General features: G+C 50.4%; 1 protein-coding gene across 1 annotated transcript; it reads right to left on the reverse strand.

Moving 5' to 3' along the window:
- Window positions 1–496: 496 nt before the first annotated feature.
- On the reverse strand, window positions 497–15,651 carry LOC149336482 (uncharacterized). The gene is made up of 2 exons (XM_089554718.1): window positions 15,361–15,651; window positions 497–1,654 (listed from the first exon to the last, which is right to left on the reverse strand). Exons 1-2 carry the CDS (start codon window positions 15,649–15,651, stop codon window positions 497–499), a joined length of 1,449 nt encoding a protein of 482 aa, XP_089410844.1.
- Window positions 15,652–16,062: the final 411 nt, after the last annotated feature.

Below are 16,062 nucleotides of genomic sequence, written 5' to 3' on the forward strand. Positions count from 1 at the left end.
GAAAGCAGTTTTTCAGCCGAAAGCCCTTCTCGCCCTCGAGCTCCTCTCAAAGCCCCTAACAGATCACGTATGACAACGAAGTGTATTGTGGAATGTATGTGCTTTTTGCACGCGTTATTAGAAATCGGAAATTATAATTCCGTGCATTATCAAATGCACAGCTCGACTGATATCTTGATAAACATTGAGAAGACACTGGCAGCAGTTATTTTTTGTGACTCGTTTGGAGAGCAACCGGCGCTTGTATGCCGGTCCCGTGGGAGGGCTTAGAGAGTCCCGTTGAATCTCGTTAAGTCTCGTACGGTGCCCGGATGTTCTCGTTCCAGAGCCCGGATGAGTGGATTTCAGTGCCCGGATGATGGCTCTCAGTCTCGGCGTGACGTCACCACACTGCCGACAACGGGAGCTAAAAGCATTCATGCTTAAAAAAAAAAGCTAAAGTGGAAGAAGTCAAGCATTAGGTTTTGGTGGCAACACAAGTGTTGACAGCCAGTCATCACTCCTCAATGGAGACGTCAAATTTGAGCTCACCGAAATATACATGTGACCACCAAGGGCACACATCTGGATTGACATAAAATAGCCGAAAGCGCTCGGGAGAAGCACAGACTAGCCCATCGCTTTCCGGCAACTCGTAACAAGATTGGCCTTTCCTAAGCTGCACTGTCAAGGCTTTTTCAAGATGGGGGACTTCACAAGAGTTGCTCGAAATAAACGCCACTTCCAGACGCCAATAATTCTTTCCCGCAGTTCCGACGCGAACTGTGAAACACGCCTGCTTCCGGCGACACGCTCTCACTTCAGCGGATACAGTGCTACTGTAAAATCCGTCCTTGAGTTTGTCAGCGTAACGTACAGTCAGGACAAAATGCGCTAGCTTTTTCTCCATCCCGCCTAACGGGCTCGGTATGAGCAAATTTTCATGCACCTGCTCCACCGCGATGAAAGGACACCCCGAGGATGCCAGCTTCAAGCGGGCGCACTGAAGAATCTCTTCCAGGTAGCCGACCGCCCCGCTAACCATGCCTTCCAAGTTCTGAAGGTCGCGAGTGTTTTCCTCGCGCGGTTGCACTGGCGGCTCCTTTACCTCCGACCCTCCAGAAACTGAGCTCCCTTCAGCCGCGCTATGCCCCTGCTGTGCCGAAGAACGTGTGCGTTGCTGCACTTCGCGGGCTTCATTTAAGGTGGCCAAGAATTTGCCCAAAGCCTGCGTCATCTTGGCGTTCGGCGTCTCCAAAGCGCCCGGAAACGCGACCCTCATTTCATTCAGTCTATCTTCGTGCACTCGCGTCTTCTGGACGAGCTCGTTCACACGAGCCTCAAGGGCCAGCATCATGGCCAGCACAGTCGCCCCTTCGTGGGCGTGATGTGCTGGGAAGGGGTGCTTCAGGGGCACCTCGACTTCCTGCAGCTGGGCGGAAACGTGGCTAGGCGTCGCGGCGCTCCCGTGCTCCGAATGTTGGTCCGGTGACGCCAAAGGCTTCCCATGGCTGCATCCCAGCTCGTAGCGTGGCGGCAGGTCTCCATTCAGCACGCTGTCGCCACACCGTGGACATGCGACTTCATGGAAACCGCACTGTTCTTCGAAGTGCTGCAGTACAGCTTGCAGGCTGCCTACGAAGTTACAGCCACGGTGTTCGTTCCAGCAGTGCGCCTTGAAAGAAAAGAAAAGAAGGAACGGTTTAGAGCTCCAACCGGCTTTCATCTCCACTTTTGCGTGCTCTTTAAACGGTACAAAACATTTTTTTTTGCGGGACACTCGGCGGTGAGAGTGGCTGAGAGCACTTCAGAGCAGACTTTGCAGCAGGCGAAAATCCAATTTGGAGCAACTTCCTCGTGTTTTTTAGCAGATGCCTGATAAATACGGTCAAAATTCAGTAACAGGTTTCTTCAACTGATTTGTGCCACGATTTAAAATATTACAGTGCGCTACATGAAGATTTTAATAGTGCAGGGTTCTGCGCAGGCGTCTAAGACAGGTCTCCGGATTTTTAATGCGGCTCGTTTAAAAACGTTATCTTTTTCATTGTTAACAATAGCGCAAATATTTCTGGACAAAATTTGAACCGACTCTGCAGAAAGGCCCGTATAAATTTTTTTCCTCAAAATATTATCCGCATGGTTGCATTAAATATTTGAAGAAAGCCCGCGAGATTTAGAAATTGGTACGTGACTCCACTCGTGCACTGCGATGTAAGCGCTTTCAAATGCATCCCGATTGAAGGCTCTCGGTCAGGAAAAATCAGGATGGATAAAACAACCCTTAGGTGATTCTCGGTAGATAATTTGAGTTAGCAGCCATATATTTTGTTATATCCGTTGTTCAGACAAAAAAAGTTCGTTATATCCGTTGTTCAGACAAAAAAGTTCGTTCTATACGAGGTTAACACATCAGAGGTCTTTATATCTGAGATGACTTACTAAGGTTTGTTATATTTGTGATACCATACTAAGTTCGTATAGGTAGCGTCAGTTACGAAGTTCGTTCGTATAGACAAGTGGCCAACCACCCACTGGCTACTGACAGACAGCGGTCGCCATTTCTGCTCACCCCTCTAATGATAACCCATTTAAACAGGCCACTGGCTACATGAATAGTACCGGAAGGAGTGCAGCGGCTTTGTATTTTTTTTCCCCTCTTTCCAGCAACGTTTTGAAGCGCATGGCCGGGATTAATACGTTTGGTGACAAAAAAGAAAGCGTATGCAATCCAGATAGATCTTCATGACCTGCGAATGCGGACAATCAGACGAACTTGCGACCAATGACTACGACCTCTGAAGGCGGGTGAGCTGTTCGGCCCCAGCTTGCTGCTTATCCAGCTCCGCCCCGTTTTCTCCGAAGGACAGGTGAAATAACCGTAGATTTGGGCTGTGTTGCCAGCGAGAAGCATATGTAATCTCGGTGTCTTTTTTTTTTTTTATTGAGACAGTGTGCCTGTTGACATAAAGTATTATTTACAAATATAGATACACACTGGACTCTGCGGATAGCACGCAAAGAAGGGCAGGTCCAGAGCAAGCAAACTCGTACAGAAGCCGAAAAAATTACAGGATTGCACTTTAGTGTGCTGAAGAGCGGAAATGCGAAAGCCTTTCCCTGCCGTCTATTTCTCCCTACACTTTTGTGTCAATGTTTTTTTTTTATTATTTTTCTGTTTTTGTGATTTCTTTCTGAAATTTTTCATAATTTTTGCTTTTTCTTTTTGTTCTTGTTTTCAGATTACTGCGGTGAACCGCACTGTACCAATGCGACCACATACTATATCGACGTCCACGGTTATTATGGCGTGTAAGTACTTTTTCGCGTTTAGTTAATTACCTAATTAAACCTCATGAACGAAATTTTTTTCCGCGGCAACATTTTATCACACACAATCTGCCACAATCACACTTTCACACATTTATCTTCAGGGAACCAAGTAATTATGAGGTCACAATTGCGGACACTTTTCGTTGACGCGACAAAGCCATATAATGCTCTCGCATTAATATAAATCTGTACGGTACGTGGTGAGAGGACGCTATTTAGAATTTTACGTTGAGAAAAGGCGCGAAGGCTGGAAAGCTGCGTATGATCTGGACACGTTCAACGCTCGCTGGGGCGTACCGAGAGCTGGGCGCGTTCGCTGGTGATGTTTTTAGAATTGCACTGTGCTTTCTTTTGAACCACTGTATGTTAGTGATAAGCTGTACGGTTCCGCGTAGCAGGTGCCTCTCCCCGATCACTCGAAAGGCATCAGAGCTGCGGCGCATAAGAGCGCGGCTTGTGAGCGCACCGTCACTGATTCGCTCGCTACGGTTAGTTGGTGCGCCAGCGTCCCAACCGATGTGTTCACAAGATAACATGGATAAGATTACCACGAAAAACTTGGGGAAAACAAAGTGCAGGTAGAATATAAGTGGTATCCACTGCCGGCGACCGCTATGTTTGGGGTACACGTAACAGTCTGACTCCTGCTCCCCTGGCATTTTAGAGGGTTAGCTCTAATAATCACATTACTCAAGGTCGCGTTAGTACGAAACACAAGGTCATTTAAATGGGACCAGTGGGTGGTGCCATTGGTACGAATATTGTGGACGACCTAATCGGCGTAGAATGTTCGGGGTGGTATCAAACGATTGACCTCGGTACGGAGCATAAGGGTATAGTCGAATCAAAGCGTAGCGTATCTAGGGATTCGCACCGACAACCTTCAGTCCCCCAAACCATTACATTCGAAGTGGTGTGAAACGGTTTGTCGTCTTGAGCTGTACACGTTAGCTTCGGAAAGTAGATGTCCGGATATAACAAAAATTTGTACCGGATATAACGAAGGTGGTTAAAGACGCAACATTCGTTCGATATAGCCAACGCTAGGTACTTATACCTGCCTCAGCGTTTTGCTCTTTTTATTCGCGTGTCGCGTTCAGATTGCCGCTTCAAATCCGCATACATCCGAGATCCGGCCGTAGTCTATCACCGTGCGTGATAGACGCACGGAACTCAGTCGCGCACCGGATCGAACCCGCGTCCCCGGGTTGAGCCGCCAAGCGCCCTAACCTCTGATCCGCCGCGGTGGGCGCTCGCTAAAGCTACCAAAGCTAGCTCACGAGCTGCAGTACTCTAAAGAACGCCGTGACCGTCTCACCGTCGAGATGTAGCGAGAGCTACGAGAAGAACTGGATTCATATGCCAGTGAAGCGTCAACAGGGAAAAGATCCTAAGATCTTTTCCCTGACAGCGGCGGCAGGATCATGAAGTACGGGCCCGCGATGGCATCGGCGCCAGACACAAGCGGCAAACGAACCACAACGGTAGCCCTCGGCCGTTCGACTCACTTCAACACAAACCTCTTGGACTATGAACGTTCGTTCAAGGACACTTTCAAAGATACCTGGAGATTCTGTGGCAACGTTTGCTACACCAATCAGCAACATGCTGGCGATGAAATCTGCAGTACGTTTCATGGCCGCCTGGAAACTTGAATATGCAATAATCCCATGAGCAACGACGCGTAATCAGCAAGTGATCGCCCGCACAAGGTGCGCATAGAACAAAATATCGCGCGCACAATACTTTAGCCTGCTACAAATGCTTAGAATTGACCCTGCTGGTGACCTGCCACCACCGGACCCCAAGATTCAAGCGATCGGTTACACCTCACTCGACATCGAAACTCGAGAAAAAATGGATAAGTAACGCACCATGAGTCAGCAGCGGTAGTCATAAATGGCCATTCTTTTTTTTTTTTTTTGATGACACACATGCCCCGAACGCACGCGATGAAGTTGCTGCAAAGTGGTTACCACAAACCAATTTTTTTTTAACATTTGGGTAAAATGACACCTCGTCCACCCGGCGTAGCTGTAAACCGCCGAACCTGTACCAGCGCCGAGCTTCAGAAACTTTTCCGGAGGATAAACTCGTTGGCAGCGTCTCAACGAGGCGACAAAGTGCCTCAGGCAGTGGCATTCGGCCACTATACTAACGGCAAGCTGCATCGTCCAACTCGAGCTGTATACAGTATTTTTTTCTCCATCAAGGAATGTCGAATCGCGACCCTAGATAGCGCCGTCGCTCTCTCATCCGCACGTGCACATGCTGTCGAGCCAAGAAAGCCTACATCGTCAAACATCCGTCCCATGCCGAGCCGCGCAAGCAGAGCAGCGCTTGCGGGCTCAGTGCTTAGGGCGCTCGGCTACGGAGTCGGCGTATTAGTGTTCGAACCCGGCCGCGGCGACCACGTGTCCACAGAGAAGAAACGTACAGTCGCGGTCAAAAATACACGGCCCACAGCTCCGGCGCAAGGAGCGGCTGCGGGGCCGCACCGCGGCGCTGCTATCGCCGTCGGGCGCTCGTTGCGAGGGTGCACGGAGTGACGAGAAAGCCTCGCCCGCACTCTCTCCTGGCACGTCACAAGACTGATAAATTTTAAGTGCTGCGTTCAGCTGTTTCACGGCTGAGCTCAGTACGAAAGAGGGCCCTGCGTGTACGCTGCGTGTGACTTTCGGCGCCGCGCCAGCGCCTGCTCGAATATCTTGTTTTCCTTATGTGCAGACCAGCTCGGCAGGCGCGCATTTGGCAGAGCGCGCGGCGCATGCTGCTGCGAAGTGTCCGAGTTCAGTTCGCATTCCATATTTACGCGCGTCTCGCGTCCGTATTCGCCGCGCTCCAGTTCCCGGCGCTTGGCACACGTGCGTTCACGCTCTCAAGTGAATGAGTGAATAAGGGTTTATTGACAAAGTGTGATAAGTCCTGAGAAACTTGAGAGCAGCCCTCCGTCAAGGAGCCCTGCGGCCTTCACTTGCTGCTACAATTAGCGTGTTATAGCCTACAATATTTCTCTGACGGCGGCAAAACGTTTGTTGGGTGGATGAGTTAAGGATGTTTATAGATACAAGGCGGCTGGAGCTTGCAGCAAGGCTCGCCATTCAAAGGAGCGCAGTACATACGAGAGCGAAGCAGTATCGAGGCGGCAACGGTGAACCGCGAGCACTCCCCTTCAGTACAGCCGCGCGGGAAACGAGGCAAAGTAGAGGCGCAATCCTTCGTACTGACCGTCAGCGGCGAAACAGCTGAATGGTGCACTTGAAGTTCATCAGTCGTGTGACGAGCCCAGAAGAGAGGGCGAAGTTTTATTGTCACCCAATGCACCCCCGCAGCAAGAGCCCGAAGGAGATAGCCGCGCCGCGATGCGGCCCGACAGCCACCCCTTGCGCCGGTGCCGTGGGCCGCGTATTTTTGGCGGCGACTATAGACCTTTTTCAGATGCGCGCGGCCATCTTTCGACAGCAGCGCCGTCTTGCGTCTGGCCGATTTCTCCGCCATGTTGGCTTGGGCGGCCGCCGCTGCGATACAGGCAGCGAGTACTCGCCGCGCTGTTCAGCCTTATCCGAGTGTTGATTTTTGCATGATTTTGGCCTGCAAAGTGTTGCACTGTATGCACTGAACAACTGTGAACAAAATGGCCCGTGTTTCGGCGAGCGGCGACGCGGATGTTTCCCTGCAAGTTGTGCCGAAAATCGGCATTGGAGGTGCGCTTCTACGCAAGTGTGCGCAATTTCTTTAAGGTGGCGGTTCCACTGCCGCCATCTTGAAAGTAGTTCATATTCTGCCACCAGGCTACGACACTGATCCATCACTGAGAAAGTGTCTACCCGTCTTGCCCCCAGCGACCCGAGACTGGTTTTGGTTGAGATGTTGAGATACGTGTCCGGTCCTTTCTTGACCCGTGCTGCGTGAAGGCTTTTCTTCTGCTGCTGCGCCTGCCTTCAGAGGATTACAAACGAACCATGGCAAACCCGGCTGCTAGTCCCCGCCGTGCGTGGGGGGAGGTGTTGGCTGGGGTGGTTCCGCATGCTTCTTTCTCTGCCTGTCCCTTGCCAAAGCCAAAGAGAGTGGGGCTTCCTTTATTCGGTCTATGGTTCGGGAAGGGTGAAGGGAAAAAGTTGGAGAGCCGGGGCAAAGAGGGTACCGTCTTTGTACAAACGGGAACAGAGTACCGTTTCCTTCCCTGTCTTGTTTAGCCTTGGCTGAGTAGCCACAGAAAGCTGTACCGTCATTGTTACTATCTGGAGGGCCTCCTTTGAAGGAATGTGCCGTTCCGTTCTTGAGTTTTACCCGACTACAGACTTTACTGTTTTCAATGTCGTGACATATATTAGTATGAGCAAAGAAAAGGAAAAAAAATAATGCTGCCCAGCTTGCATCGCAAAGGACACAAAGTCGATACAGTGGAAACTTGGGAGAGTTAGTGATAATTATCGACATAATTGCACAGCGCAAATTACTAAGTAAGCGAAAAGAGAAAGCGGACGCCAAAAATAAGGAAGGTGTGATATAAATCAAATTATTTATGTTTATGTCCCATGTATATATTTCTAGCGTTTCTGTTTTTGTTTTTTTTCAATGAACCTTATAGTTGAAATCGGCGCCTTTCTTGCGTCCTTCCTTCTGCCCTCGTCCTTTGCGCGTGCAATCACTTCGTCACTGTTGATGCATAGTAATATTAGTAGTAGTCGGAACACTCCTGGTCTAGAGTGTAACCTGCAAACTCTAGCGCTGAAAAAAAATATATTGTTACGGGATTGGAGAAACGCAGGAAGGGCAAGGCCGGAGAACAAAAGAAGAAGAGGTTTAGAGTGTTGTGCCCCGCTGGACGCTGATTCCCGCTCGCCGATCGAACCTCTCGCCGCTGGCCTGTTGGAACGTTAGCCAGTCGCCCAAATTTAGGCGTAATACGACGAGTCTTCAACGTCTCGAATGTGCGGACGTGCCGAATGACGTCTGAGACGGCCCCCAAGTCATCTTTGGTGATTAGAAAATTGTACACATCTTCTGCAATTCCCTTCAGAAGATGTCCTACTTTATCATCCTCGGTCATATTAGCAATCGTTGTTTTGCATAACTTAAGTATTTCTTCTATGTAGGTCGTGCACGTTTCGCCCGGTAACTGAGCCCTGTGTGCACAGTGCAGTTCAGACATTCTACCCCTTATCATCCACAAACCAATGGTTTAACGGAGCGAACCAACCGGACACTCACCAACATGCTTTCCATGTACGTCGCTCCTGACCACAAAGACTGGGACTCCATCCTACCTTTTATCACATACGCATACAACACCGCTCAACACGAAACTACGGGTTACAGTCCGTTCTACCTCCTCTATGCCCGCTCTCCACGACACACCCTGGACACCATACTTCCGTTCTCCACCGACGATGACCCTGGCATCGCTGAGATCCTCTGCAATGCTGAAGAAGCCCGCCAACTAGCCCGCCTGAGAACTCTCGCCTCACAGGACCGCTCCAAAGCCCGCTATGACGACCATCATCGCCGAGTCACCTACCTCCCTGGCGAGTTGGTCTGGGTTTGGCGTCCACTCAGGAAGCGTGGCTTAAGCCAGAAACTGCTCGCGAACTGTACCGGTCCCTATGTCATCTTGGAGCGACTCAGTGACCTCACTTATAGGATTGCGCGCGTCACCGCAAGCGGCCGACGTTCTGCCCGCACAGAACTCACCCATGTCGCGCGGCTGAAACTTTGTCATCCACGTGCCGATGCCTGACTCGCCCAGCGGGCTTCGCCTGCGACGGGGTAAGTGTTACGGGATTGGAGAAACGCAGGAAGGGCAAGGCCGGAGAACAAAAGAAGAAGAGGTTTAGAGTGTTGTGCCCCGCTGGACGCTGATTCCCGCTCGCCGATCGAACCTCTCGCCGCTGGCCTGTTGAACCAACTAGAACACCCCGGCTATAAAGATTATAGCCGTAACAATATATTTTTTATCAATTGGTATTGCATCTATGATAAGAAAACTATAACAAAGACAGCTATACAATTTAGTCAACGCTCAGCGGATGCCTGTCCAACCTTATAAACTATGGTTGGTAAAGAAAAAGGCAGAGAGAAGTGGGCAATTGTCAATTTCTGTTTACCTTTGAGATGAATCGACATTGCGCAAGAGACGTGAAATTGCTATTGAGAGGGTTAGCACCGCAGGGTGTCGGAATATGTTTATCTCAGAAGCAAATATTCGTCGTACATGCGGCGGCACCTTGCAACCAATTCCGATCAACTAAGACGAAATATTGCCAAGGTTCACAAAAATGCAGTATACAGCTAGATGCATACCATTCACAAGGCGGACTCGAGACTTTTTTATAGACATTGTACGAAGAACGGGGGGGGGGGGGGGGGGGCAGGTGTGCAGGAACGCTGCCAAAAAAAAGGGGGGGGGGGAGTCGGCTACAAAGCGATAGTTCTGTAGGCACTTAGGGCGACCCCCTCCCCTCTCTCGTTTGGACCCTCAACTGCGTGCCCTTATTCATTTTAGACGTACGTCTTTCTTGCATACAGTTTGCATCATTAGGTTGCTTATTCCCTCCAGAATTTTCCATCGCGTGCTGATATGTATATCTTTCTTGCCTTGCGTCGATTTGACTCGATTTGGTTGGATCAAAGATTGAAAAAGTGCGCCCGCGTATGTGTGTGTGTATGCGTGCGTGTCCACGCGCGCGTACCTGGAAACTGAAGGAACAGCTGCTATTTTCACACCGTCTATTCTCAGGCAACTATAGCCTCGTTTACATGAACTCGACTTCGGCGGGTCGAGCCAGGAGATCAAGTTGAGCAAGGTCAGCCCAACTTGACTGCATGTTTACATGAACTCGATTTTAGCGAGTCGCGACCGGTTCAACAGCAGCGGCACCAAGCGTCGAGCGGCGCAGCGGGAAAGGGCAGTGGCAGCCTGGAAGATTGCGGCATGCACGGCTGCCTCGGAGGCGCTACGGCGCAAGCGAATAACAGATTCGCATTTATCCCCTCCCCTTCCACTAACCAGACTCCGACCGGTTTACGTCCTATCTGCTGTTGGGGTCGAGTGAGTCAACCCACCCCCTGCAGCGGAGTTGACTGGACTCGCCCCCTCGACTCCCGGAACCGACTCGTTTACATGAACCCAGTAACCGGTTTTCAGCTCAAATCCTCAACTCAACCCGTCATGTAAACACCGCTTATAACGTGCTTGTAATCATTTTCCGAGAATTCCTTTTCCTGCGGCGCTAGTCTACCCCGCCTGCAGGAGGGGCGCGCAGCAAGGGGAGGGGGCGGTCCTTTGTGCCAGTTCCCGAAAAGGGGACTTCTCAGCACTATAGTCGGTTACAACAAAAGAACGAAGCGGCACACGCAACTCAGAGGGAGCTCTTCAGCCAATCAGGTCGATTTGTGTGGCTGTGCATGCAGCCAAGCCTGCGAAAGAGAGCGAAGGAGTCGGCGCTTTGTCCCCGTGTCGCCGAGGGTGGATGTCATTTGTTCGGGATAAGGCCAAAAGAATAATAACCCAAAAAGAAAGGAAAATATTTTGCTGCCCCGGCATCTGCCATCGTCTCTAGGAGCACCTGAGCTGGAGCAGGGGAAAAGACAGGGAGAAAGGCGAAGGTGTGGTGCCCCCGTTTATTGTCTCAGCTGCGCTGGCCACTAAAGGGGGGGGGGGGGGGGGGAGGGCTGGGGTGCTCACCTTTCTCATATGTCCGCGCGAGAGCGTCTTTTGCGCAAAAGCGCTGAATGTTACAGGTGGAGTCATATTCGGCAACAGACGGTCGTGGCGGCTTCAGTCTCCACCGGTGCTGTCGCGGCGCACCTATGGAGACCGAACAGAAAACTGTTCGGTCGACGCGCTTGGCTGGGCGGTCTCCTTTGATGGGCATGTGCTGCTTCGTTCTTGAGTTGTACCCGACTTATATACCACATGGATTCATTTCAGCGGAGGAACATGGCGCCCTCTGAACCACGGCATTCGTTTGAAAGAAGTGCGAGTCTAGTTCAGGAAAACTGGACCTGCTCTATGGTTAGTGCTGAAATAGTGCAGCTGCAGCCGCCATGGAAGCAGATGATGGTTTGCGGGTTGTGATAAACGGCGGAGACTCAAGTAACTTTCACTCGTCGACAAGCTAGAACGCTACTCGAGTTCTCCGAAGAAACGGATCGAGGCTGGTTCATGGCAACATGTTATTGTGATGTGCTGTTTGCACATTTCTTCATGAGATACGAGATGTTGGCTGCCGCTGATGTAGGCTGTGAACAGCTGGCTGCAATTCATTGGCATCGCAAAGGCTAGCGACGACCAGGCCTGCACTCGACCATCCGTTTTGGAAGCAGACAGTGCCAAACTGCGCTCAAAGTGCCGGAACTAGCGGTACACACCCGCCGCACCGCCGCTGCCGCAGAACTTTGCCGAACTGGTGCAGTGAGTGCAGGCGAATCGAGCGCTCTCCAACTTCCCCTCCACAGCGCTAGCCGGAACAACGAACAACCGGCAGCACGAAGCGAAAGCCTGTCTCTTCCCTTTCCTGTCGCTTTAGCAATGCCAAAGCTGTCCTCGAAAAATAATACGACGTCCAGAATGCGTTTCGTAGCGTCAGGCGAAAAAAATTGGCAGTGGCTTAGCTCTGCTATGCCTGGATATACGTAGCGTAAAGCGCTCCGGTGTTTCGGCCGCACGTTTCGCCTTGGCTGCTCGACGGCGAACTGCCAGGCGACAACCTCGGGATCGGAAGAATTTACATTTTCCAGTCTTCTGCGCCGTTTGGCAGCTGCTCGACTCTCCTTAGCTCACCAGAGCTTACAGGTTGAGCGCGACCGTCATTTCTCCGCGCACCCTCCTCGCGCATGCGCAGTAGCGGGCGGCGCAACTGTTGTAAACACGAGGTCACGCGTCGGAGAGGAGCGCACGCCGGTGGCGCCGGCAGCGAGGAGCTCGCACCGGCTGTGGCGAGGAAGGGACGCACCTGCGGACCTGCGCCTCTCGTGACGTCACGCGGTTCTCGCGCATGCGCATAACAGGCGGCAGCACACTCGCGCAAAACTCGGCTCTGACCCGCGTAGTGTGGCTTTACTAGCTTTACGCTACAAAACAATCCAGAAAAGCAATATGGCGAAAATCTGCTTCGAAGTTCGACACACACTACATAGGGCAAAATCGAGGGAAACGTGCAAACATCGTAGAGATATCGTTCCCTCTCGTGAACACCTCTTGATTGTAAATGTTTAGCAGCGCCACCCTCGTTATTTTTTTGAACTGTGATTATTTAGTACACGTGCATGTGTGTAGATGGCGCTACTTACTACATTTATCTACATTTATCGCATGTCGCTGCGTTATTGCTATTATTGTTTGTATTCTGTGGACTTTGTTGTTGGCAGTTGTTACAAGTTGATTAAAAGAATGAGGGACCGACATTTTAAGAGTATATTTGCCAGAAAAAAAGAAGCCGCGGTACGTTTCAAGAGCTTGTGCCCTTCATAAGGAGAACAAAAAAGGTAGCTAAAATCAACTAGACATTGCGCATTCCCCAAAAGCCGTAGAGTAAAGGCGATGCTTAGCCGCGTAGAGCGAAGTATTAAGTTTCTTCACGCAAAATATCAGAACTGCCACGTGCTGGTTACCTGAACAGTATTGCATTCCGTTTTTAACTATTTCGAAAAAACGCTAACTTTGATCAGGAATAACTTTTAAACTAAACAAGGCAAATGCATGAAATTTTCAGAATGGATGAGCAATTAGACGATCTCAAACTGTACAAAAAGTCGCCGCAATGCAATGCATATCCCAAAAGTTATTGTAGATTACATTGTTCTGTTTTCTATGCTTTTCAAACAAGCGTGGCTAATAAACTCATCTATACACGTACTTCTACATGCTTAAATATGCGCACTATCATCACATCTCAAAGTATCTCGAAAGATATTTCTCTAGGTGCAAGAGGTTTTTCACAATTTTGCATTTCCTGAGACAAGTTGAGCTCAACTGCCAGTTTTCATCTTTGCGTTTTCTTTTACAGTTGAAACAAATTTGCAGCTACCGTTAAACCAAATGCATCTTTTAAAAGCAGAGAAAACTAGCTTTTCGGAGATATCTGAACCATATTTATGAAGCGAACGAGCGAGGTACAGTCGACGTACAAATATCGCCAAAAATGGTTCCCGCTCACCGTCAGAGTGGGACCGCCACCTTAACGGCTTTCTGGTATCTATAATGGAGACATTTATTAATGCGAGCACGGAGCTTGCTGAGCGCTTCTATGTTGTAGTTATAATTTAGTTATAATTATAAAAGAAAAACCGCTCCCTTCCGAGCTAACAGCAGTGTTGCTGTCAAGCGCTCAAGCGGTCTGATCTGCGTTGCGCCGGTGACACGAACTTATTGAAATTGCGCTAGACCGCGTCTTTCACTACATTTTCCCTCCGCACTGTCCTAAAAAACGGTACTTTCTGTAGTGCTACATGGAGAAGGCAGCGCTGGAGCACATAAGCGCACAGAATTCTGTTCCGGCTTTTGGCTTTGCATAAATTCCTTGATTACTTCGTACTAACGGTAAAATAACTGGTGAAGCGTGCACATGTAGGGTGGTCCACTATAAGCGTGGACATGCGAGTGTGTGGCAGCGCTCTTCGGAGCACCAGTGCATCCGTCGGCGGCGTGCGTCGAAGCAAAGTGTCGCAGGAACAGAGGAAACTGGATTTGGAGCTTCGCGTCGTCTGACATTTCGCTAAACTCAGAAAAAGAAGTAGTAGAGAGTCGTGGCCTTTGAACGCGATGTAATTTATACACTCGAAACTGGTGCACCTGCTGTGACAGTTATTGAGGAGCATATCTGCTTGGTCAGTCTCGGGTGCGGCCGCTGATTAATGCCGAAAGAGCGAGAAAGGGCGTGCGTGTGGTCGGGTGGGCACTGCGTGCCTGATGATTGCACGTCCCTAATAGACACATTTTTTTAAACAATCGGGACTTTGCATTATGGCGTCAGTTGAAAAAAGAATTTGGTCGAAGCATGAGGTGTCACGATGCAAGGTGGACACGCCAAAGCTGCGGCCTTCAGTTTTTTAAGTCCTGCTGGTTTATCGGATATTTACTGCAAGCAAACAGCTGTGGCATTTGCGCAATGCATCATGGCTTTCAAGTACTGTCAAATAGCTATGTTTACAGTGCCGTTGTCTTTATGTAATCAGTCGCCAGTATCGGCAGTTATAACAGAAATGTTTCACGTAACCCGCCGTGCTGCTGCATCATTTACCCAAGTTATTACTTATGTTTTGATTTTGCAAGGGTCACAGACAACACATATCTTAGCGACATCAGCAGTAGGTGCTCGCGTGTAAGGTATGTGTAGCTGAAAAAGCCCGCAACCGCACTGCCGCCGTGGCTCTCTGTGTTCTTCACACTGCTCCGCTTCAAGCCGCCTTCGCTTAATGTAGTTGTTTGAACAGCAGACGACTGCGCAGTGGTTTCCCGAAGACCTCGTTGCAGCTTTAATCGCACATACACCCAAATCGGGCTAATACAGCTAGGCAACCGCATACAGTAAACACGGAGAACCGCAGAGAACGCACGGGACGCACGGACACCGCCTTTCCGAACCAGCCAGAGAGGAGGGAAGCAACATGGCGGTGTTCGGCGCGCTGGGAGCGAGGCTAAAACTGAAAAAGGTCTATACAAGACACCCGCGTGCTGTATGACGTCACTTTTGCGGAGACCTCCACTGCGGCACATCTTTCACACCCACCTTCCTCGCTTCCCTCAAGGGGTGGTTAGAGCGTCCACCGAAAAGTGAGACAACGCACGTTTGGTTACCTGATAACCATTCACTTTCCTAGTCCAGCTTTAACTTTCTAACCGAGCGTTTCATGAACATACCACGTTAAAAAAAAAGCATGACGGTTCTTTTGCAGAACTTAGATCATACATATATAGCACTAACCGACGCCAAAAATACTGCTTAGCACTTACAAGCAGAAGCAGATCGTTTAATCACTGGCAAAATTTATACACTGCCTCCGCCCCGTACAGAAAAGTACACAAGTGTCGCAAGTAGTACGTACCTTCAAATTCTCCACTTTCCGAGCGGGCACGTCGACCCTCTGACACTCGTTGTCTTCGAATCCCTCCCCGTCTAGCGGACAGGCTCCTCGGCCATCTTTGAGGCTTCTTCCATGGCATGGCTCGCACAAGGAGTGCTGGCACGGCAACAGTACCGTTGTTCTGGGAAGCACACGGCACATGTGGCATTTGCGGTACTGCGAGACATCCTCGGCGAACCGCGTCGGTCGCCAGTTGAGGCCGCTGGCGAAGCCTCGCACTCCGTACAGAGCTCCTCGACCCGCTCTCGCCATGGCGCGCCAAGCTCGCAAGCACTAACCACCGCGCCAAATATCAACTGCAAAACACGCACAGACAGCGACGAATCCGGCGTGTACTGGCTCAAGGCGGTTTTTCGCGCTCGTCGCGAGAGTAAAGTCACGTGGTCACTTTTCCGAGCCACTCAGCTTCGCGCTGCTAGGAGGCAGACGAGTACGCTGACTCAGCATCTGCGGCGCCGGCAGGCTGCGGGCCTGCGGCAATCGCTTGGGTGGGCGATCGTCAAATTCTTGCATACGCCGGAGGGAGACGCCCAAATTATCTGAGTTGCGTTATCGCAAAGTTTTGCTAAAGTCACGAAGTAGTTTCCGCAAAGGATTTATCCGCAATCATTCAAAACAGACACGGTGACCAACGGTGATTCCCTGCATGCCTCCTTTCCTTCC

Source organism: Amblyomma mixtum, chromosome 7, assembly GCF_055824585.1.
Source record: "Amblyomma mixtum isolate Tamu chromosome 7, ASM5582458v1, whole genome shotgun sequence".
Lineage (NCBI taxonomy): Eukaryota > Metazoa > Arthropoda > Arachnida > Ixodida > Ixodidae > Amblyomma > Amblyomma mixtum.

Coding starts and splice junctions, on each gene's coding strand:
- LOC149336482 (XM_089554718.1), bottom strand. CDS start 15,651: ATGGCGAGAGCGGGTCGAGGAGCTCTGTACGGAGTGCGAGGCTTCGCC. Junction 1,655..15,360: donor GGAAAGTGGAGAATTTGAAG/GTACGTACTACT, acceptor TTTTCTTTCAAG/GCGCACTGCTGGAACGAACA.